The sequence below is a fragment of the Mustela nivalis genome, assembly GCF_964662115.1.
Source record: "Mustela nivalis genome assembly, chromosome: 3".
NCBI classification, from domain to species: Eukaryota; Metazoa; Chordata; class Mammalia; order Carnivora; family Mustelidae; genus Mustela; species Mustela nivalis.
This window is the reverse complement of record NC_139022.1, coordinates 175,528,971-175,550,489: the sequence shown is the minus strand read 5'-3', so window position 1 is coordinate 175,550,489 and position 21,519 is coordinate 175,528,971. Positions and strand designations below refer to the sequence as shown.

Below are 21,519 nucleotides of genomic sequence, written 5' to 3'. Positions count from 1 at the left end.
TGGGAGTGTCTCTGAGGTTCCCATTGGCAGGGAATGTCTTTCATTGTCAGAGATGTGCCTTTTTATTGTGGGTTTGTGCTCTTTTTAATTCCCAGATCAGTTGCTCTGTAGAACCATTTAGGTCCTCCTGTGGTTTAAGACTGGAGTTAATTTCCTAAGTGATAACATGTGGATGTAGGTGGTTTCTATCTTTCCGTATTTGAGAGAGATTTCAGATCGTCGTGTTTCTGGAATCCGGTGGATCTGAAGCCATGGCTGGGATGCAGGAGTGGAAGGGAAATGAAAAATCAAATCCTTCTGTTTTTTGCTCGGAGCCCTTCGGCTGCGATCTGCACGTGGCCTTGAGCTCCCTTGGTTCTCCTGTGCTCCGCTCCCCTGTAGCCTCATGCACAGGCCTGGTGTTGACTGATTTCATGCTGGGTCCTGACTTTTGCGCCTCAGTTTCCCCACCTGGGAAGCTACGTCCACGACATAGCCCTGGCAGGATGTGCTAAACAGAGGAGACTTGGAAGTGCCATGTGAATTGTGACGTGGAGAGCTGAGCAGGCCACTCCTTTCCTTCCCTTTTCTCCTCTCTTCTCGGAGGAAATTGAAACCAAAAATTAGGCGGGGCGCATTGCCAACTGGACAGAAAAGGCCTTTTGCTCCGGGTTTGAAAATACAAGTTTCCCTCTCAGGCCTGAGCTTTTCTCAGAGAAGCTGCTAAAGCCTGAAGGTCCGAGTCTTCAGGAACCCACGCGGTATCGGGAGACGCTTCTCCCTTGGAGTCAAGGCGTTCTTTTCTGATTTTAAAAATTTAAACCGTGCCTGAGTAACGTGTTCTGAGGGTCTTAAATTAAGCGTCTTTCCAGATCTTTCCGGGCACCGCTCTAGTATCAGCTGTGTGGCTTCATGCGACCGGTGGGGGGCGGTTTAGGATTTCGGGTTCTGTTCACATAGTAGGAGTGCGTGCTCTTTCTCTGAGCGCTTTGCAGCTTCAGGCTTGGCCTCTGTGAACGGTGGGACGGGGCGCTGTGGCGCGCTCTGTGAGGGTGGCCGGGCCCGGGTTTTGTGCAGCCCAAGCAGTTGCTGCTGGCTCTGTGTGGCCCTGGAGCGCTTGCCGTGCGCCTGATGCAGCTGTGGAACTGAATCTTAATTGCATTTCATTTTAATGAACACTTAAGTAGCCTTCTGACTTCTGACAGTGCCGACCTAGAGTAGCTTTAGACTCTCTTTATTGCAAACTCAGTAGTTGGTTCGGTAACTGCTGCCTAAATGAATCCAAACTGCAAACAGCCGCGGAAGCCGTGGTGCTCAGCGAGCCACCCCTGGAAAGCTCTAGAATTGGCGTTTCTGAGTTTCCAGCGGGTCTCCGTCTCAAAGGGCCACCGTTTCAGTTGCGCACACAGCATGGTCTCAGTCACGTAGAGTGCGACGCGGAACAACTCAGTCCAGCCTGGTGGGGGGGGTGGCGGGGGGCAGCGCTCCTGCCCGCCCGCTGGTGCCCTGCCTGGAGCCTCTGCTCTTCTCGGGCACGCGGGGCGGCCACGGCTCCCGGGGCGGGGGCTCCGCCGGGGTGGGCTCTCGGGTCGCTTGCAGGAGGGTCGTGCGTTCTCCGAGCAGGCCTCGAGATGGGTACCACACACAGAAAGCTGAAGCCTGGCCAGGCCGACATCCTCCTGGCCTGCTGGGGGAAGGGGACCTCTTCAGGACTTGGGAGGGGGTGGCAGCTCGCCCTGTGAAGCCAGCCTCCGTGTGGCTGTAAGGGGACATTGCAAATCGAGGGAGAGAGAGAACCTGGGGGCACCTGGAGTCAGATGGCAGATGATGGAGATGCTGGGGGTGGGCTTGGGGGGCTTTGTGGGGGAGGGTCTGCAGGGTCTGCTCCGGTTCACTGAAGGTCCCGCTTTCTGCAGACCGTCCCGGACTGTGGGGCAGGCGGGGCTCCTCCCGTCTGGATTTTTCTGGCAAGTTGTCGTCCAGGAAGAGTGGAGCAGTTGGTGAGTTGCTGTTTCAACTGAAGACTGTTGAAAGCCGGAAGCAGGGCCAGTGAGCGTCTGTTGCCTGCCGCCTCCCATTTTTTCTCCTCAATGATTCGGTTTAAAGAGAGTCAGCTTCAGTAGATGAAGCGTCTCCCCGAGGGGCAGCCAGGCAGTCGGAGAGTTGCAGCCCCCCAGCGGGCGCGCGGGGCGGGAGAGCCGGTGCACGTCACCGCCACCCCCCTGGGAGGGAACAGGGGTGCCGGGATCAAGAGCAGGACGCAGGGAGGAGGCGACCTGGCAGAGGTGGCGGCCTGCGTGCAACGCGCTTCAGGTTTTTGGTTATTAGCATCTTCTCTAAACTGAAGCAATCAGAGTTTTAAAAATAGAAGGAGAACCTGAAGAGATGGCCGGCCTGTGAAAGAGGACACACACCTTCCTCGGTGGCGCCCTGCGGAGGTCCTCGAGTACCACGGAGCGTCTGCGGCCCCGTCAGAGGCTGGCTCCAGGAGACTGAGCAGCCCCCCGCGGCCGCAGCAAGCACGTGGGATGGAGACCAAGCTCCAGAGAATGGGGACCTGTGCGAACTGCCCCAGGTTAAGGTTTGGGATGAACTGAAACTCACAAAATTGTTAAGAGTAAAAATGGCCTTTTTGGAGGGCTTTTGGGGTAAGACTATTGGAAGTGAGCAGCTTGTAGTTGGGGAAGAGGCCCTGTGTTCTCCAACCTTCCTTCGCAGGTGCTGTCTCCGCCTCTCCTTCGCTCCCACCGAGCGAGTGGTTTTCAGCACTTGTCACTGTCACATGTGTGTGCTGTGTCACTCATCATTGGGGCCCCGTTGAGCCCACAGGCCTTCATGCCGCACCCCCCGCCGCCCTCCCGGGTGCGGAGCAGGGGCGCAGGTCGGAGCACAGGGGTTGGCTAGCTCGCACGGCAGGTCAGTGAAGCACTGGCTTTGGATCCCAGGCAGTCTGAGGCCACAGCATTTCTTCTTAACCACTAGACGTGCAGAGCAGAGAGGGGGTTGTTCAGAGAGGTCTGGTACTAGCAAGAAAAGAAAGACACGAACCCCAGTCTCTGGGGTAGAGACAGGACCTCTCAGGTTGCAGAGACCATCTTGTAGGTCTGCCCAGGCTCTGAATGGTGCGTCCCAGTCTCCCCAGGAGGAGTTGGAAGTATTTTCTCGCAAACCGGGCCTGTGGTCTGGTGCTGTCCCCTACCTTGCAAGAGTGACTCCTTTAAGTGGTCAGTGACACACACCGCCACCGTGCGTGATGCTGATCCTCTTAACGGTTCTGTTTGCTGATTGCTTTAGTGAGAGGTAATGTCTAAGAGTGTTTTCTGCTGACTTTTAAATGATTATTTTTATTAAGTGGATTTGTGTGTGTGTGTTTAAAAAAAGAAGCTTAAAAATCATGGGGTCCATCCCCCGGCAATAACCAAAATACAATTAGGTGACTGCCACTGTAGACCTCTCCTTTTAAGCCCATGGCGGACGGACACATGAATTGATCAATGGAAATACTTCCATTACGAGTCATGTTCTCTTTAAACACGGTTTACTGAATTTTTGATTTTGGTGGAAAGTGAAAATAATGTGGAACCTCTCAGATGGAAATACTAGTTTCTAGGAGGTATTGCCGAGACCAAGAGCATAAATGATGAGGGGCGCCTGGGTGGCTTAGTTGGTTAAGTGACCAACTCTTGGTTTCAGCTCAGGTCATGATCTCAAGGTCACGGGATTGAGCCTCATGTCCTGCTCTCCTCTGGGTGTGGAGTCTGCTTGAGATTCTCTCTCTCCCTCTGCCCTCTCCCCCTCCTTAAAAATGATGAAAAGCTTAAGTGACTGAGTGCAAAAAAATCAAAGGAAAAGTTTTGATGACATCATATCCGTTTGCTTACTGCTGTGGAGTGTACAGCTGTTGTTAGTTCTTGCTGCAGACTGAGTTGCGTCCCCTAAAATCCGTATGTTGAAGCCCCGACCCCAGTGTGATGATGCTTGGGGAAGGGGCCCTTGGAAGTGATTAGGGTTAGATGAGGTCACAGAGGCAGGGTCTCATCCTGGGATTAGTGTCTTTCTAAGAAGGGGCCAGATTGCTTACTGGCTCTCAGCCCTGTTACAGACCGAGTGAAAAGGCAGCTGTCTGCAAGCCAGGAAGAGGGCTCTCACCGGAGCCTGACTGCGCCGGTCCCCTGATCTTAGACCTGTAGCCTCCAGAACTGTGGGAAATAAATGCCTGTTGTTGGACTTGCCTAGTCTGTGGTGTCCTGTTCCAGCGGCCTGAGCGAACTAAAATAAAATAGCTCTTTCATGTATCTTCACTTCCTGATTTGCACTGAATTATTTTGTCAGCAGCAGTTAGGCGTTTATATTTTGTTCTGTAATTATAATCACTGCCATCTATTGAGCCTTGACTAAGTGCCGAGTCCTGTTCTGAGTACTTTGTCTGGAGTCATGAAATCTTCATGACAGCACCGTGTGGATGCACTGGCCGCATCCCGCAAGGTCTGGTCGCTGGAAAGCAGCAGGGCCTCTGACCCCAGGCAATCAGGGTTCCTAGTGACACTGCAGTCCTGCCTGGATGTGGGAGACCACAGTTTGCGGTGGGTGAGTCTCGGTTTTGTATTTACAGAGACGTCCTGCTCCCCACCAGCACTCGTCCCTGGACTCCTTCAGATTTCGGAGTTCTTTGCGTGGTCGGCATGTCTGGGGGGCTCCATGGAGGCTGTGTCCTTGCGGGCAGAGCTTGCAGGAGCGAGGCCGTCTTCCTGGCCTGCGTGTGCTGGAATGAGCTTCACAGCAGCAGACCGTGCTCCTCCGGCTGTGACCCTGGCCTTGCTCCCTGTGGTCCTGGCCCTGAGCTCGGCTGAGCGCCTGGGGCCCCGGCTCCCGGCCTGTGCTCATTCACCAGCTCTGCACGGGGAAGCCTGCGTCAGGATCTTTTTGTTGTGTGTGTTCAGTCAGGTCTTTAAAGAGAGCTAATTGGTGCCGCGTTCCCTGAGGCCTGCTGTGTGTCTCAATACCCATCTCTCGGCCTCAGAATTGCTCCAGAATTGCTCCACGTCTCTGGCTGTGAGTGTCGTCAGAAATCGGAGGCAAGACTCACTCCCCTCTTGGTGAAGGTGGTCCATGTTGGTTAATTTGTTAGTTGCCTTTTGGAAGCCGCCTTCTAGTCCACACATGGCCCTTGGTGCTGCGTCCGGCTCAGTGTGGGCCCCCAGCATCTGTTCTGCCTGGAGCACAGCTTCCCTTCCCCCCCACAGAGCGGGCTGTGCCTTTGCTTCAGGTACACCGGCTCTTCCACGCGACTCTACGGGGCCTTCTGGGCTCCTCTGCTGCTGGCTGGCAGCGCCTCTGTCCCTCGGGAGACCTTTTCCCCTTGGATGACTTGAATCATTTTCTTTTTTCTCTGTTCATCTTGTTGAACTAGGTTCTTGTTGCTCTGGCTCGCGGTGTGTGTCCTTAGCACGGTAGCTCCCCTGTGCCCTCATTCTGCTGACTGTCACCAGGGAACCCCGACATTACTGATGGTTTCTGACCCAGGTTGCTTTTCTATAGAACAAGGTCCTGGAGCAGGTTTTTCCTGAACTTGGCTTGTGTGTCTTCTTCGGTGCTGGGTGTTGGGTGCTGGTATTGTTTCTGTCGTGTACTGGGTTCCTCTCCTGTTTCTTTTTGTTTGCTGTGGCCTGTTCATGAGGTTGCTGCCAGGGCAGACCTCATAGTCTGTCTTTCTGCTGAGGTGATGTGCGTGTGTTCCTGCTGTGCACCTTCCGCCTCACTGAGAAATTTCAGCTCAGGCTACAGGCTTGAGAGGCTGGCCATGTCCTGGGCTAGCTTTTCTGGGACCTGGCAGCCCCGTGGGGAGAGGGGACAGGCTTGGGGCAGTCGGCAGGCACCTTTGTCAGGGCCTAAGTCTTCCTGAAGGGCTCCGGCGTTCTCAGGCCTCTTTGGTCCCCTTCTTCCTGGCCACTGGGTTTCCTCCGAAGCCTGGCACTCTCGTTTGCCCCACAGTTGGCCCAGGGTTGCTGCATTCCAGACTGACGGTGCCTCTGTTCCCAAGGCCACACGGGCTTCTCCTGGTTCCCGAAGCCTCCCAACCTCATCCTTGCTGCTGGGGCCTCGGCCTGCTCTTCCTTTTTCCCGGATGCTGCCCTGACCTGTGTGTGTCCGGCCGCTACTTGCTGTTCTGTCCGGGTTCCAGTACCGGCCCCTCACCACCTAACCCGGGAGCCCTGGGCATGGCCATGGGCCACCAGTTGGCAGAGTGCACTCGGTGCCCTCTGGTTTATTTTGGGGATCATTTCCCCTCTCCATGCTGCCCTGGCTCCGCTCCCAGCTCAGAGCAAGGGCCTCAGTGGGTCGCGCTCACTGCTCTGTAGCCAGTGTCCGAATAGTCGGGCTGCGGGAAATCACCGGACAGAGGCGTCTGCTTTCCACGCTTCCGTATTGACTTCCTCCCCTAGGAGGTACCTCCTTTCCCTGTCTGTTGCTCTCAGCCTCCTCTGGTAGCAGCTTCTCCCAAGGGCGTCACTCTTCCATTAACATATTAAAAGCATTGTAAGGGTAGCTTTGTTCAAAGCTTTTTGGGGAGAGATGGGTATACAGGTGGTCTCTGGAGTGGAGAGATGCTCAGAGATGCTCATGCAGCTAGTTAAACCTTTGGCTCCGTTAAGTCCTTTCCTGTCCTTTCAGTTTTTGGCAGTGTTCCAGCACTCTTGTGTTTTTTTCTTAAAAATTGTTTCTGGTCATCTTGGTGGGGCCTTGGGAGGTCGGTGAGTGTGATGTCTAGTTTGGACCCAGGAGAACTGGTGCACATGTCTCGTTTCCTCCTTCCAACTAGTTGGCATCAAACCTGGCTGACTGACTGACAAGTCAGTGCTCTGTGTCAGCTTTGCCTCTCTGGACTTAACTGCGTACACGTATCGGATACAGTGAAGTGCGGCAGCTTCCTTCCTGTAGACCTCCCAGGTGCACCAACGCGCTCGCGTGGGGGCCAGACCCGGCTCTCGGTGGCGCTGGCATCCGGCAGGTGATGAGTGTCCGCTGTGCGCGTGTCTGCGGGCCACGCGGAACTGGACACGGGCTCCCTGGGTGCTTCACCGGTCTTGGTGATCATCACATCCCCTGTGGGGCACTGAGACGATGTGTCCCGTTAGAACAGCAGCACCGGAAGTGAGACTCCTCGTATCTGGCCTCTGATACCTGCTGAGGGGTCAAGGTGAGGCAGGCAGCCGGTAGGAACAGGGCAGTGCGGGGAGGGGGCCGAGTGGGCGGGTTCGGGCTCTGCAGGAAGCCGACAGGGCTGGGTGGCTGGGGGGCCGGGAGGCTCCAGGGAGCGCCTTGAGCCGTGGGAGCAGCGGGAGCCGTGGGAGCCGCGCTGCCCTGCCTGAGCTCTTCAAGCAAGACGCGCGCCGCTGGCAGGTGCTTTACGGGCCGAGCCGTCCAGAGAAGGGGAGGTGATGGTGCTTACGGGGATCGTGCTCAGTGACGTGTCGCACGGAGCCCGCACGGAGCCAGCAGGTGGCAGATGTCAGCTAATAATATGGATATGATGCACTCACCAGCGAGTGGTGGGCTTTTTCCCGGCGAGCCTAAATGTAGCCTCTGAATCTTCTCTCAGCTGTGTGACCGCAGTGCCTGTGTGGAGAGCGGCCCGCGGAGAAGGCCCGTTCGCTGCGCTTGTGGTGGTGTGGCCAGAGCGCTGCGCTGCTTCAGACCAACCCTCTTCCTCAGACAGGTCTCCTCCGGGCCGGTTCTCCCGCATCTGCAGAGGATTTTCTGGGATCGTAGGGGCGGTGTTTCTAGGAGCCCTGTCTGGTGGGGGGAGGCTGTGCCGCAGTCGGGAGTCCCTTCCAGAAGCAGTGGCTCGGGTGGCTCTAGAGCCAGAACTTGAGGGCTGAAGGGACCTGTAGCCTGTTGGACTTGACACTGAGCCGTCCGTGGGGTTCCCTGGGCCTCCACCGTGCCGCGCCTGGCTCACTCGGGGCCTGGGACGGAGCCAGAAGGAGACGCCCCTACGGCGGCCCCTAGAGGAGAGGCCGGAGACCAGAGAATGAGCACAAGCACACAGAGTTCTGCCCTGTGACCTTCGGGGGTGAAGTTGGTGTCAATTAACCAAGCCAGACAGAGTAATGCTTTTTTTGGGAGGGGGTTATGATTATAAAAACAGTAATGTACTTATTGAAGAAGTTTGGAAGATACAGAAGAGAAATTACCCTTAATTTTCCTGCTGACATTTGAGCATATTTCCATGGTTTTTAATGCTACTCTAAATACAGTGCACAGATGGCCTCTTGTATTTGTTTAAATCGGATTCAAGATAAGTGGTTCCTCTGGTCATTGAAAAGCTCTTTTAAACAATTTAAAAATATTACATGGATGTACATGATTCTCTAAATAAAGTTCTGCTTACAACTTCCTACTCTTTATAAAGGGACCCACAGTGAGTTTCTGCCCGTGTTTCTGTATGTTGGGTCACCCGAGTGTGGCTTGAGCTTTCACAGCTCTGGGTCCGAGTTTTGGCGGCATGATACTGGCTGGTGACCATCGGCCTAATGAATACTTAGTTTTCTCATCTGTGATACGGAGACAGTAGTATTTGCTTTGAAGCCTGTTTGGGAGGCTCTGATGAAAATGCCACTAACGTGGACAGTCCTGGCTGGTGTTCCCCAGAACGCTAACGTTTTCAGACTCTCACTGATCTTCCTCACAGGGTCTTCCCAGCTCACTTTCCCAGTGAAAAGGGCTCTCTGGAAAGACGACAGAACATACAGCTATTTTCATTTCAAAAATGATGCAGCTAGTTAAGCTGGCGAGCAAGGCTGGGGACCCTGGCTTTTTGACATAGCCACGTGGTTCCCTCTGAGTCCCCTCTAGGGACTGCAGTAGTTGCTGATTATGTTGTGGCTGCCTTGCGTGCCTTGGGGCCGGTGGCCTGTGCCGGCAGGAGAAAGCAGCACAGTGTAGTGCCGTTTTGGCCCCTCCCTGCCCCCCAAGCAGCTCTCCTGGCTGTGAGCTCCTCCAGAGGCTTGAAGGCCCTTTGGCCATTTTTGCCCCATGCTGGGTTATGGACGTGCTAAGCAAGTGGTTTTTCTCCAGCTGGTCTTTGGAGCATGGGGTGGTTTGGAGGTTTATAATGCAAAATGGTTCAGAGTAGTACTGACCCTCCGCAGGACTGTTGACTGAGGTTGTGAAGTGCTGGGTTACCTCCAGTCCGGTCTGTAGGTGCTCCCAGGTGCTTTACTAGAGTTTCTCTAGAAGCCATGTCTGAACATCCTTTCTACCAGCAACAGGTAGATTGAGAAGAAATGGTTAAATTAAGAATGTTTGTCATAGCTTAAGTATAAGCTTGTGGTATCTGAGTTCTTGCTCTCTGTTCTGAGGGGAGGAGAAGACGGCTGTGGTTCTCTGGCTCCCGGGTGGCCCCAGGGCCTTTTCTTGCACTTGCAGTGTGCTTGGGTTTCCTTGGCTAAGGCAGAAGAGTGTCATTTCCTTTGTTGGCCTTCAGTTGAGGTTCTGAAACCCTGTCAGACATGTACCTGAACCAGGGTTCAAAGTGACCGATCCCCCGAGGGGTCTTGGTGGGAAGGGGACAGAGAGCTCACTTTTCTTGGGAGCCGATGGGCAGGGACCAGAGTTAGAGTAGCAGTGATGATTCCAAACCGTAGAGCCTTCTGACCTGGCAGTTTTGTGAATGCTTGGATGGCTTTAGCCTCTTCAACCCAGCTTGGCCTTGACCTGCTTCATGGCAACACTGTGCCCTCCCAGCCCACCCTGCCTACTCCCCCCTCCCCTAGGAGGTACCTCCTTTCCCTGTCTGTTGCTCTCAGCCTCCTCTGGTAGCAGCTTCTCCCAAGGGCGTCACTCTTCCATTAACATATTAAAAGCATTGTAAGGGTAGCTTTGTTCAAAGCTTTTTGGGGAGAGATGGGAATACAGGTGGTCTCTGGAGTGGAGAGATGCTCATGGGGCGGCCCTTAAAGCAGGCTGATGGGAGCCTGGCGGGACAGCTACCCCATTAACAACATAAGTAAGGGAACATTCTGGAAACACACTGGGTTCTAATTTGCAGTTTCAGTTGTCTTTCTTCCATTTTTGAGCTTTTATTAAAACAAAACAAAACAAAACACGAAAAACCCAAAAAAACCTTTGAAGGTCTGCCTCAAGGTTTTCTAAGTAATTGGTGCAGGCATTAATTTCCTTGTAATGTAATTAAAAATAAATAAAAAAGGATTTGTGTCATTAGCTGTATCCACACATGGGTAATTTAAAGAGGATCATTCACGCCTGAAAATGGAAATATTCAGCCATTCCCGTGTGGATGTCTGCACTTGCCGTGGGCTCAGCAGCTCATTTCTTTTTTTTTTTTTTAAGATTTTATTTATTTATTTGACAGAGATCACAAGTAGGCAGAGAGGCAGGCAGAGAGAGAGGGGGAGGCAGACTCCCCGCTGAGCAGAGAGCCCGGTGCAGGACTCCATCCCAGGACCCTGAGATCATGTACCTGAGCTGAAGGTAGAGGCTTTAACCCACCTGAGCCACCCAGGTATCCCTCAGCAGCTCATTCTTTCTAGTTAGGGTCTGTACCTGCGCTTGCCTCTTGCCAGTCTGTGCCTGTGCCCGAGGGGTGCGGCCCGAGTCCCCGTCCCACTGCAAGTCCGTCAGCGCGCTTTAACGTCCGTACCACTCCAGCAGTTAACTCCAAAATGGTTTCACTAAGACATGATTTGGGCAAAAATTTAGACCGTGAACATTGTGGAGCCAAGGGGAAGGAGCTCCAATTTCTGAGAAACTGCTGGCTTTTTAAGGCTTTTGAAGGGTTTTAAGAAGAGTTGGGCAGGGGAGGGCAGGGGAGATGGAATAAATTAACAGTGGAAGATGATTTCTAGTATTTTCTGTTGCATTTTCCATTGTAATGGAAAGCTTGGTTTCCCCCCAGCATTTGGAATTGACCAAGTTCACGGGGGATGTTCCGGGTAAACTGGGACCTGTGGCTAACAGTATGGACAGGGACCATGGGGACGGGCCCTGGGAACCAGTGTTTTGGGTTTAAGATCTCAGGGAGCTGGACAAGTCCAACATTGTGACCCTTTAGAACGTGTTTGGAGGTTCAGATGCTGAAAGCTAGAGGCCATGTTGGAGGTCGCGCATGTGTTCATCTGCCTTCCCTGTTCCCCTAAGAAAGTGATGCATAAAATCTGCCCTGATCATTGCTTTCTTTAGAAGAAACAATGGGATTTAAAATCCATGGGAGCAGACAAAGCCCCCTGTGCTTCTCCCCTCACAGGCCGGCATCATTCACTGTCAGGGGTGGTTCCTTTGCCTCCTTTCTTCCCATGCTGTTTTATTTAAAATACATTTCATTGTCTTCACTTTGGGCCCTGTGTTTGTGTGCTTTACCTGCTGCAGCACATCTGCCTGTCCTCCCTGGGGAATACACAGAAGTCTCCTTTGGGCCACTTGCAGTTTGTGCTGGGCTGGGAGAGGGGTTGGGGCCTGGCTCTGCCTGGGGCCTGTTTGCCCAAGTCCCCCGAGTGAGGGAGGCACTTGCCTGAGGCACCTGCAGAACCAGTGCCCCACGGCCCCGACCCCAGGCTCTGAGAACCATGGAACCCCACCAGCTCAGCTTCGAAAATCAGAAATCACCCTCCCGCAGCGGGTTGTCTGTGTTCATCAATAGCTCTATTTGCTGTGAGTCAGATAGTTTGACTTGGTAACTGAATAATACATCTTTCACCTTTTAAAATAACCCATGGAATTGTGTTTCACAAATATTTACAGCAACCATACACCAGTTGCTCATAAGATAGACGCTAAAATGTTGCTGACCTTCATTATTTGGTACTAAAAGCAGAAATTAATTTGGGAAATGTACTAAAAATTGAGCAGTCATTACCCTTTGAACGGTTGGACTCATGTAAGAGAGCAGTTGTAGATGAGAAACGCCTTTCTCATTCATCACAGAGCTTTATTTTCTAGTATTCTAGGATTTAGTTTAAAAGTACACCGGAGAATAATGCTTCGGAGGTCCAGTGCTTTCGTGATTAAAACTGAAAGTTACTGCAAGCCAGCTTCACCATGTCCATCTTAAAATACCCAGAAAAGGAATCATTCGGGGCTCGCTCCACTGTGATGTGCCAGTGTGAGAATCTCCTGGATCGAATCTCAGAGTTGCATCTGGTCTGTACCAGCCGTTGCCTTGGCCGGAGTGTCCGCCGCGTTCTGCTTCCAGAGACGGGCCATCCGGGGTGTGCCATGCACTCCCGTGGTCCTGCTCTTGTGCGCAGGGCAGCAGCCCTCCTTCCCCACTGCCCATGCCCAAGCCGGTGACCTCCTGCAGGGTGAGGCGAGCATCTGTGCGCTCTCTCCGCGGCACCGGGTGCGCTTGGCTTCTTGGCTCCGTGCAGAGGTTCCTGACTCGATTCATGGCTCTGTGGCTGGACAGTGGCTGAGTGGGCCTCGCCTTCGTGTGGGTCCTGGCTACATACTCTTGTTGTTCCCCAAGCCTGTCATATGGTCAGCTTCTAATCCCGTATCCTGCTGGGTTCGAGGTGCCATTGCATGCAAAAAGTCGAACCATTTGAAGCTGCCGTTTTTGTGGGTCGGAAATACAAACTTTGTATATAGGCACCTTCCTGTAGGGATCAGCTGACCTAAAAAGATGCACCGTTGTGCAGTGTACCATGAAGGAAGAAAAACGCTTATTTTTGAACTGATCTGGTGCCCAGCCACGCATGGAAACTTGCCTCCCAATTTCAGACATGTGAGTGCTTCCTAGTGAAGATGGAACAATCGTCTGCCCAGCTCCATAATTAGATCAGTTTCTTCGGAAATGCCCTAATCAGCACCGCTGTTACCTCTTCTTGGGCCGTCAAAGCCTAGCTTCATTGTAGCGCGGAACACGTGTTGAAATGACATCAAGAGCTGTAACACCTAGCTTTGGCAGACATGGTTTGTGTCCACATTTAGCCCCAAGGATTTAAAACGTTTGTTTTAGAGGAAGTTTAGAAAAGAGAGTCCGGAGACCTACTAGGAAGTGTTTTGTTTGTTCTTAATGGAAGTGCAGTTGTCACACCGCGTCACATTGCCTCCAGCGCCTGGCACTGATGCAGCAGTTGCGTCTGTCTGTCACCTGGCGTTCCCTCCAGATGCGTGTGGCCACCACCTTTCTCCAGACGTGGCCCGCATTCCAGTCCCTGCTGGACTCTGCGACTTATTTTCTAACCGGAAGTTTGTATCTTTTCATCCCTTTGCTTATTTGCTGCGTCGCCCACCCCCGCCCCTCTGGCAACCATGTTTCTTCCCTGACTTTATGAGTTCATTTCTGGGCTTTTTTTGTGGTTTGCATATTCTTTGGATTCTACATGTAAGTGAAATCGTCTGCTCTTTGTCTTTATCTGACTTATTTCACTTTGCATAATATCCTTGAGGTCCATCCATGTAGTTACAAATGGCAAAATGTCCTTCTTTTCCGCGGCCGAGGACGGCTGCAGTGTACCTGGGTGCCGCATCCTTGTCTGCTCACCTGCCGCGGGCCGCTGGCTTCTCTCGCACGTCGTTTGTGCAGATGCCTGACATCACGCATCGTCAGGGAGATGCAGGTCAGAGCCCCGAGGGGGTAGAGCCTCACACCTGTCAGAATGGCTGGTGTCAGAAGGACAAGAGTAACAGGTGCTGGCGGGGGTGTGCAGAAAAACCTTTGTGCGCTTTTGGTAGGAACGAGAATGAGTGCGGCCACTGGAAACCAGTGTGGAGTTTCCTAAGAAAATTAAATACGAAACTACCATAGCATCCGGTGATTTTACTGGGTATTTGCCCAAAGCAAATGAAAACAGTACGTTGAAAAGGGAGGTGCACCCCTGTGTTCACTGCAGCGTTGTTTGCAGTAGTGTGTTGTTACTCCATGTGGCCTCCGTTGGGAGGGGGTGTTTGTGCAGGTGGCGGAGCCCCCAAAGTGAGCCTTACCCGCGGCGGGCCACTTCTGTTTCTGTGGGCTGCCAGGCCTGCGAGGGTGGGAAGAGGGACGACCTGGGGGAGGTGACCAAGCCCATGCGTCCTGTTCTGGAGAAGCTTGAGAAGCGTGCTCTCATGGGGCTCCCCCTGCCTGCTCCCTCTTAGGTTTGGCCTGTCTGGGAAGAAGCAGCCAGAGAGCCTGTCTGAGATGTCACAGGTGGCTGTCCAGAGTTAAATGAAGTCAGGTGACAGCTGCAGTCGCCAGGGCAGGTGCTCAGTAGCCCCTCGCACAGAACCTGTCCGCGCCCGCCAAGTTGTGTTGGCTGCACCTTGCTGGAGAGCAGGCGGCTGCCTCCCCTCCCCTCCCCTCCTTTCCCTCTCCTCTTTTCCCTCCCCTCTCCTCCCCTCCCCTTCCCGCCCTGGGCTTGCTACCTGTGCACCCCTCAGCTGTCTGTGCTCAGCGCCTGCTCTGTGAACCCAGACCCGCACAAGCCAGCCTTGCTCTGGGAACTCATGGTCTTGGGTTAGGTGGACGGGAAGAGGCTTCCGGAGTTTGGAAGCTTAATTTGATCTTCTTCTTCTTCTTCCCCCCTTTTTTTTTTAAAATAAATCTGTATTCGTCATTAAAATTAGAGAATGCACGCCAGTAAAAAACAATATAAAAATCACAGTCTTGTCATCTAAAATGCAGTTGACTTTTTCCTGTGTATTTTTTAAATTTATATAATGAGCACATTCTTGTAAAACACAAAAAGGCCTAAGTAGTAAAGAAGTATCTGGAGTAGAAAGCGGAGTGTTCACACAGCAGCCCCCCTGCCCTTCTGGGTGGGAGACAGTGTGGGCTGGGCGTTGGCATGTGGCCTACTGGACCTTCTCACGTATGTGGTGCGTATGTGGGGCAGACATTCGTGTGGAGGTGGGGCTGTGTCTTCACCTGCACCAGTCGTCTGTCATGGGGGTCTTTCCTTTCTGGTGCACACATATCTTCCTCGTTCCTTTCCTTTCTTTCTTCCTTCCTTCCTTTCTTCCTTTTTTTTTTTTTTAAAGATTTTATTTATTTATTTGACAGAGAGAAATCACAAGTAGATGGAGAGGCAGGCAGAGAGAGAGGGAGGGAAGCAGGCTCCCTGCTGAGCAGAGAGCCCGATGCGGGACTCGATCCCAGGACCCTGAGATCATGACCTGAGCCGAAGGCAGCGGCCTAACCCACTGAGCCACCCAGGCGCCCCCCTTTCTTTCTTTTTTAAGAGTTATTTATTTATTTGACAAGTAGGCAGAGAGGCAGGCAGAGGGAGAAGCAGGCTCTCTGCTACCCAGGGAGCCTGATGCTGGGCTCGATCCCAGGACCCTGGGATCATGACCTTAGCTGAAGGCAGCTGCTTAACCCACTGAGCCACCCAGGCAACCCCATCTTCCTTGTTCTTAATGAGAGGACAGTGACTCACATGGGACCACGTCCTACGGCCAGAGGTCCCGCTTCATCGGAAGCGGTGAGTTGTCCGCTTACCCCAGGGTAGGCCATGGCCTGGTCTAGTGCAGACTCAGATTTGTCATGTTCTGCCCTGTACAGTTGTCATTTGGCTTTTAGTTTGTTTATACTCAGCATGGTTTTGGATGAAATTCTTCAGTCTTGGTGTTGTGATTGTCGTTTTATATTGGAGTCTGGAAAAGCCTCCTCCAAGTCCAAAGAGGGGGTGGTTCCTGTGGGTTTTTTCTTCTCTTGGCTTTTTTTTCACCTGGAAATTTCAACTCTGCATCTGTATCCCATTCTCACGTGTAGAACAAGGGAGGAGTCTCACACCGTTCTCTTTAGTTTCCTGCATCAGGAGTCTCACACTGTTCTCTTTAGTCTTCCTGGCTACAGAGGGCAGAATTCATGGAGCCCTGGTTGTCCAATCCAGATCACCGGCTTATCCCTCTGTGTCGCCTGCCTGCCTTGCTCCACACTGGGGGCCTTTCTCAGGGTTGTGTGGGCCTCTCTGCCCTGAAGAAACCGTCTGAGGAAGTGTGTTGCCAGCCTCCGCTGGGGAGCATGTGCTCCTTGTGCTTCACAGGGGCCAGGCGATGGCTCGCCGGCCACCTGAGGCTATGGGAGGGGCCCCTTAGCATCCTGGTGGACAGCCAGCTTCTGCCGCAGGAGGCCGTGTCCCAGGGCCTCCCATTAAATAATCATAGTTTCCTGCTGGTTTTGAGATGCCACCTCTGTGATCTTTCATAGAGGAGTTTCTTCTGTGATGGTCACAGCGTAGAAATTGTCATGGGAGATTTGGAGACCGGCCGCTGGTGGGCTGACGCTGTGCCCTACGAGGCAGAAGCTAATTGTGGAGAAGGAGACTTAGGTGTGGTTTTCTGTCGATCTCTTGTCAGCTGTGAAATGCCTTTGAGGTTTGATATGTGAGAAGAGTGAGCTTCCTTGTGTTTGTTTCTGGGCAGTAACGATCGTATGGATGTAAATGATGATGTACATTCATGAGGAGCTGCTTTGGAGAGTTGAACATGTGGGTCATAGGCCCATAAAATGGCCAGGGTTGTACTGACGCCTGCAGCGGTGCGCGGCTGACGGCGCGTGCTGGTGAAAGTGTGTTGTCAGACACATGCAGCTTCCTAAAGTGAGAGTAAGTACGGGTAACGTTAGCACGAAGTAGAATATTGCGGGCTCTTTGGCACTGTTTGGGATGTGAAGTTGGGATATATTTTAAGGGAAACGTGATCTTAAATGACAGGCGCATAAGTGAAATATTTATTTAACTAAATGGTGCTCTGATTCATCCGTTCCCGTGGGTCAGATGCTGTCCGCGAGCAAGTGGTGTTCTGGTGCCGGGATTAGGCCGTGAGCCGTGAGCCCTGCACCGGGCTCCGGAAGGGCCCAGGGAAGAGGGAGGGAGGGGCGTGGGGGCAGGGGTGCTGCCTGCCCCGTCTGGCGTGGGTTCTGTTCAACGGCTTGGATTCCACCGTTCCTCCCGGAGTGGTCAGCTGTCCCCTCCCTGCCGAGTCCCCTGCTCGAGTCCCCTGCCCCTCACCTGGTCCTTGGTCTTTGGTGCTTCCTCACTTGGAGGGCAGGCAGCTGAGGGGTCTTGGAGTTCGCCCGGATGTCACCATGGTTAGACCTTCCTGTGTCTCTCTGGGCCGCTGGTGTCCTCAGCCCAGAGCGCCGTGGTCTTGAGGCAGCTCCAGGGGCCACCAGTGCCTCGCCGAACCTTGTTTGCCTTGAGGAAGGCCAGCGGGGGCTTCTCGCACCCCTGGTCGGCCGGAGTGCCCCTTCTGGTCCCGGAAGGCAAAGCAGAAATACTCTTCCTGGCTAACACTTGTTACCGCGGGTCACTTTTAGGCCCCATTTCATACTCATTTCAGATGTGTGTGTTCTTAGTGCATCCTCTCGGCAGATGGGACACTTGAAACCAGGAGACCTGTGTGTTCCACTTGGCACCGCTTCCTGCTCTGGGACCGTGGGCATGCCTTGACCTCATTGTTCATCTGTCCTGAAATACGGGCAGGAGAGAAGTGCTCGGCAGCCCCTTCTTCTGTCCAAGCAGACGTCAGATAGAACTGACACTGTCCCACCGATGGGATCGTGTCCGCGCGGACCGGCGCAGGCCTTCCCTTTGTGCCCCTTCCTTTCCCGGTGTGTGGAGGGTGACTGAGCACGGGAGTCCTGGAAGCCGGCAGGCGGGGGGCAGTTTTATGTTGTTATTTCAGATGTGCGGAGCCTAAGAGAAAGTTGGTGGCACAGTGCGCACGTTGCTATGCCCTGTTTACGAGGTGTTTTAGCTACTAAATTTCTGGGGTGTGGGTAGAATTTTAGCGTGCTAGCTTGGATATGCTTCTTTGACTTTGGGCTGATTGTTTAATTAGGTCTCTCCTTGTTATTTCGTCTCTAAATTTTACACTGTTAGCAGTACTAGGAGTTGTAGGAGAGCACATGCTCTTGTGCTTTCCAGGGACCAGGTGACGGCCAGCAGAGCGCCTTCTAGCAGTTCTCCGCCTCGACAGTGACCGACGCAGGAGACCCCACAGGATGTCCTTGCTGACAGCCAGGGTCACCTTTGGCTCTTCCTGCTGTGGCCACTAACCCACTAACCTGACGTACCGAGTCCTGTTAACCATGTGGCCAGTTGATAGCAAGTTCTAGATGACGTCTTAGACTCACACAGGCCATCTGAGCTACTCAGCCATAGGGCTGTGGTTTGATGCTTTACGGTGTTGTTGGTGCTTAGTGACTGTTGAAGTGACAGAAGCTTTAGTCCCCAAACCTGGGAGTTTGATAGGTATTTTGGGAAAATTCAATTTTGTATGACTTACAACCTTCTTGGATATGTTAAACACTGTCCTCATGGCTGGCCGAACCACCGTCGTAGACGCGATAGACCTTAAGTTCCAGCGACAGCGTAATTGGTATTGTAGGTGTACTGAGAACAAGGGGGTTGAGGACTGATTTCCTCCTAGGGTCCCGTGAATGCTTGCAGGGGCCTCCAGGCCCCCTCAGACCTGCTGCTGAGTGTTAGCAATGGTGGCTCTGTGTGGATTTTCGGGGTGTGGGCAGCACTTCAGGTGAGACAGAAGAGCCAGTAGAGTATGTGAGGGGATAGGAGGCCCCTTGCCTTTGTCACTGGACATTAATTGTCCTGTTGAGAAGTATTCCCTTCTGGTATGCGAACTATTTTGCTAGCTGTTGAGCTAACATTATTGTATTATTATTGAGCAAATTTTATTTTGTCTTCTCTTTTATTAATCAAACTTAGAGTGAAACAGGTAGATTCGATTTGTCTCAATTTCCAGGATTTGGTTACTTGGCCCTTAGAATTTATCTTTCAGACTGACTGGGGATGAGGGTCTTTGCTTCTCCCAGGAGGAGTCTTCGCTGTAGATCCTTGGCCCTGAAAGTGAACTCCACAAGCCCGGCCTGCCCCAGGACGGCCTTTTTCGCTTGGGGCGGGTGGAGGGTGCGAGAGGTGGCTCCTGGGGTTAGGAGAGGCTGAGTGCCAGCGAGGCGGCTCTCATCTCCCTCTTGTGGGAATGCTACTGTTGGAGCTCTGTTCCGAAGAGGGCCCTATCCACCTTGGCTTGGAGACTCCTTGGGTGGCTGGCGCCTTCAGGAGAGGACAGCTGAGTGGTAGCCCTGGGGGGCTTGGTGGCCTGCAGGGTCCCGCTCTGGCCTCCAGGAATGGGGTGTCCTCGGCTTCCTAGGGCGGGCCCCGCCGTGGCCATCGTGGCTGCAGCTTTCAGCGCCCAGAGCAGTGTCCGTCCTGGCGCGGGCAGGGTTGGCCTGCGGGTCTGCACCGCTGCAGCGAGCCGGCTGTGGGGGTTTCTGTGGCGGGGGGTCCGCCTTGGGGCTCCTGTCTAGCCTGGGGCTCGTGGTGGGAAGAAGAGCCGTTGTGTTTCTTGCGCAGCATGTGCTCAGCTGTAAAAGTAACTCGAGTGTGTTTTCTCTTTTGTCCTCCAGACTTCATGAGGAAATCATTGACTTTTATAACTTCATGTCCCCTTGTCCTGAAGAAGCAGCCATGCGACGGGAGGTGGTGAAGCGGATCGAAACCGTGGTTAAGGACCTCTGGCCAGCGGCTGACGTGGGTCACTCTTTACTGCACTTGGGTCACCCCAGGGATGGCGAGGGCTCGGGCTCCTAGGGTGTCCCTGGCCCTGAGTCCCTGGCTTGGCCCTCGAGGGCCCGGGGTGGGTGGCGGGGTGGCACCCGCGGGTTCCCAGGCCCTGCCTCGCACCTTCCCGAGAGGCTGCCGGGGGGTGGGGGCACAACCCGTGCTTCACATGCGCTCTGGGTGAGTGTGGGGACCGTGGGCCGAGGGAAATTTGTTTCTGGAGTAGTGTGATTACCGTTCTTTTCAGCTCCCCTTGAGGTTAGAAATTCTACCCCTTGTCCTCATTATGCAACGTAGCATACGTTCCTTTTTGTAGAACTGGGAAGAATTCCCCCACCTCGCACTTCTACTGTGCATGAACGTGTGTGCCTTGAGATGGGGGTCGTGGGCACGTGGGGTGCTTGGCATAGGCAGTGACCTGTGTCCTGTGACCAAGCTGACGATGGTCCAGGGCTCCCTGAACAGTCAGCCTGCTGTGCTGGTGGTGACGTAACTGGAGACCACCCAGTGAGGGACGGTGAGCTGGGCTGGGAGGGCTTGCGTGCCCCCAGGGGGCAGGGGCAGCCCCTTCACTCCCTTCCTCTCCTGTGATTTCACTCCACATCTTTGTCTGTGATCTTGGGTGCCCTGGGGCAGAGCCCGATTTCTGCACTGTAGCTACAGGTTTGAAAATTGTCCACTTTGAGCAGTTTTGGGAAAGGCCAATAATTGTTTCATCTCTTAACCCGAGTTTTTAAACATTCCTTCTTGGGGTAGGTCTTTAGCGGGCGGGCAAAGAGGATTTTGCTTGGTGGGGCTTTGCTGCACCCTGCCCGCCCCCCCCCTCTGGCCCCTGCCTGCAGGGCAGGTGTGTCTGGCCCCAGAGTGGGCGTGTGGCCTGCCAGGGCACAGCAGGGGCTCAGCAGTGGCAGCCGGGTGCAGTGACGCGGCCTCGCTTCTCTTCCAGGTCCAGATATTCGGCAGCTTCAGCACAGGCCTCTACCTCCCGACCAGGTGGGTTCCCGGCCGAGCCGCTCTGCTCGTGCTGCCGCGCGCTTGGGGTGGGCCCATCTGCGTGTGTGTCAGGGCTACAAGTAGGTTTCTCAGGCTAGAAATGGGAGCTAAAGGAAAAGACTGGAGTACAGAGGAAGAATTGCAAGTGAAACTGAATGTAGTGTTAGGATAATTGAATGTAGTTTTCTTTTGCACTCAGTACTGAAGTACCGTGCAAAAGTGCGGGCCCCAGAAATGTGAAGACCCGCGGGAGCGTCACCGGAAGAAAATGCGGTGGAAGACGCTCTGCCAGGTTTAGATAGGTTTTGGAAAATTGATCGTCCGTTTTAATGAAGATTCAAGCAAAATTCTATTTAAGTAGTATTTTGTCTTTTTTATTTTTTTATTATTTATTTATTTTTTTTTTTAAAGATTTTATTTACTTGAGAGAGAGACAGTGAGAGAGAGCATGAATGAGGAGAAGGTCAGAGAGAGAAGCAGACTCCCCATGGAGCTGGGAGTCCGATGCGGGACTCGATCCCGGGACTCCAGGATCATGACCTGAGCCGAAGGCAGTCGTCCAACCAACTGAGCCACCCAGGCGTCCCTATTTTGTCTTTCTTAATTGAAAAACATCCAACAAGATCGCGTCTTAAAGTTGTTCTGCAGTGTCGTCGTGTCAGGAGCTGTCGCGGTACCCAGATCCATTTTATGTGCATTGTTTGGCTAAGAGCTTGTGGTCTCCTCACCCACTCTTAACGGTCTGGACTGCAGAGGCTGTCGTCTCAGGACTTGGGGTCGGCATTAGCAGGGCCCGTAGGGAATTGACCAGATTCCAGGTGCCCAGGAAGCCCAGGTCAGCAGGCATGATGCCGTGTAGACGGCACGGGAGGAGGAAAGAGCCAGGGAGCGTCAGAGGGGCAGCGGTTTTCATTCCGGACCTCCTCGATTCCCTGGGGATGCAGGGGAACTCAGCCTTTTGGCTCTCCATCTGTTTCCAGTAGTTCAGGAAGTGCGCCTTCCCTCCCTCAGAGGGGCGTGC

The 21,519-nt window shown here is 53.5% G+C and overlaps 1 protein-coding gene across 2 annotated transcripts in view; it reads left to right on the top strand.

Moving 5' to 3' along the window:
* TENT4A (terminal nucleotidyltransferase 4A) overlaps positions 1 to 21,519 on the top strand; it is a 47,091-nt gene that overhangs the window by 8,442 nt on the left and 17,130 nt on the right. For both annotated transcript variants that reach the window (XM_082724876.1, XM_082724875.1), the window contains exons 2-3: positions 19,352 to 19,475; positions 20,452 to 20,498. In XM_082724876.1, coding sequence (XP_082581002.1) covers positions 19,352 to 19,475; positions 20,452 to 20,498 — 171 coding nt within the window. The remainder of the gene's footprint in view (positions 1 to 19,351; positions 19,476 to 20,451; positions 20,499 to 21,519) is intronic.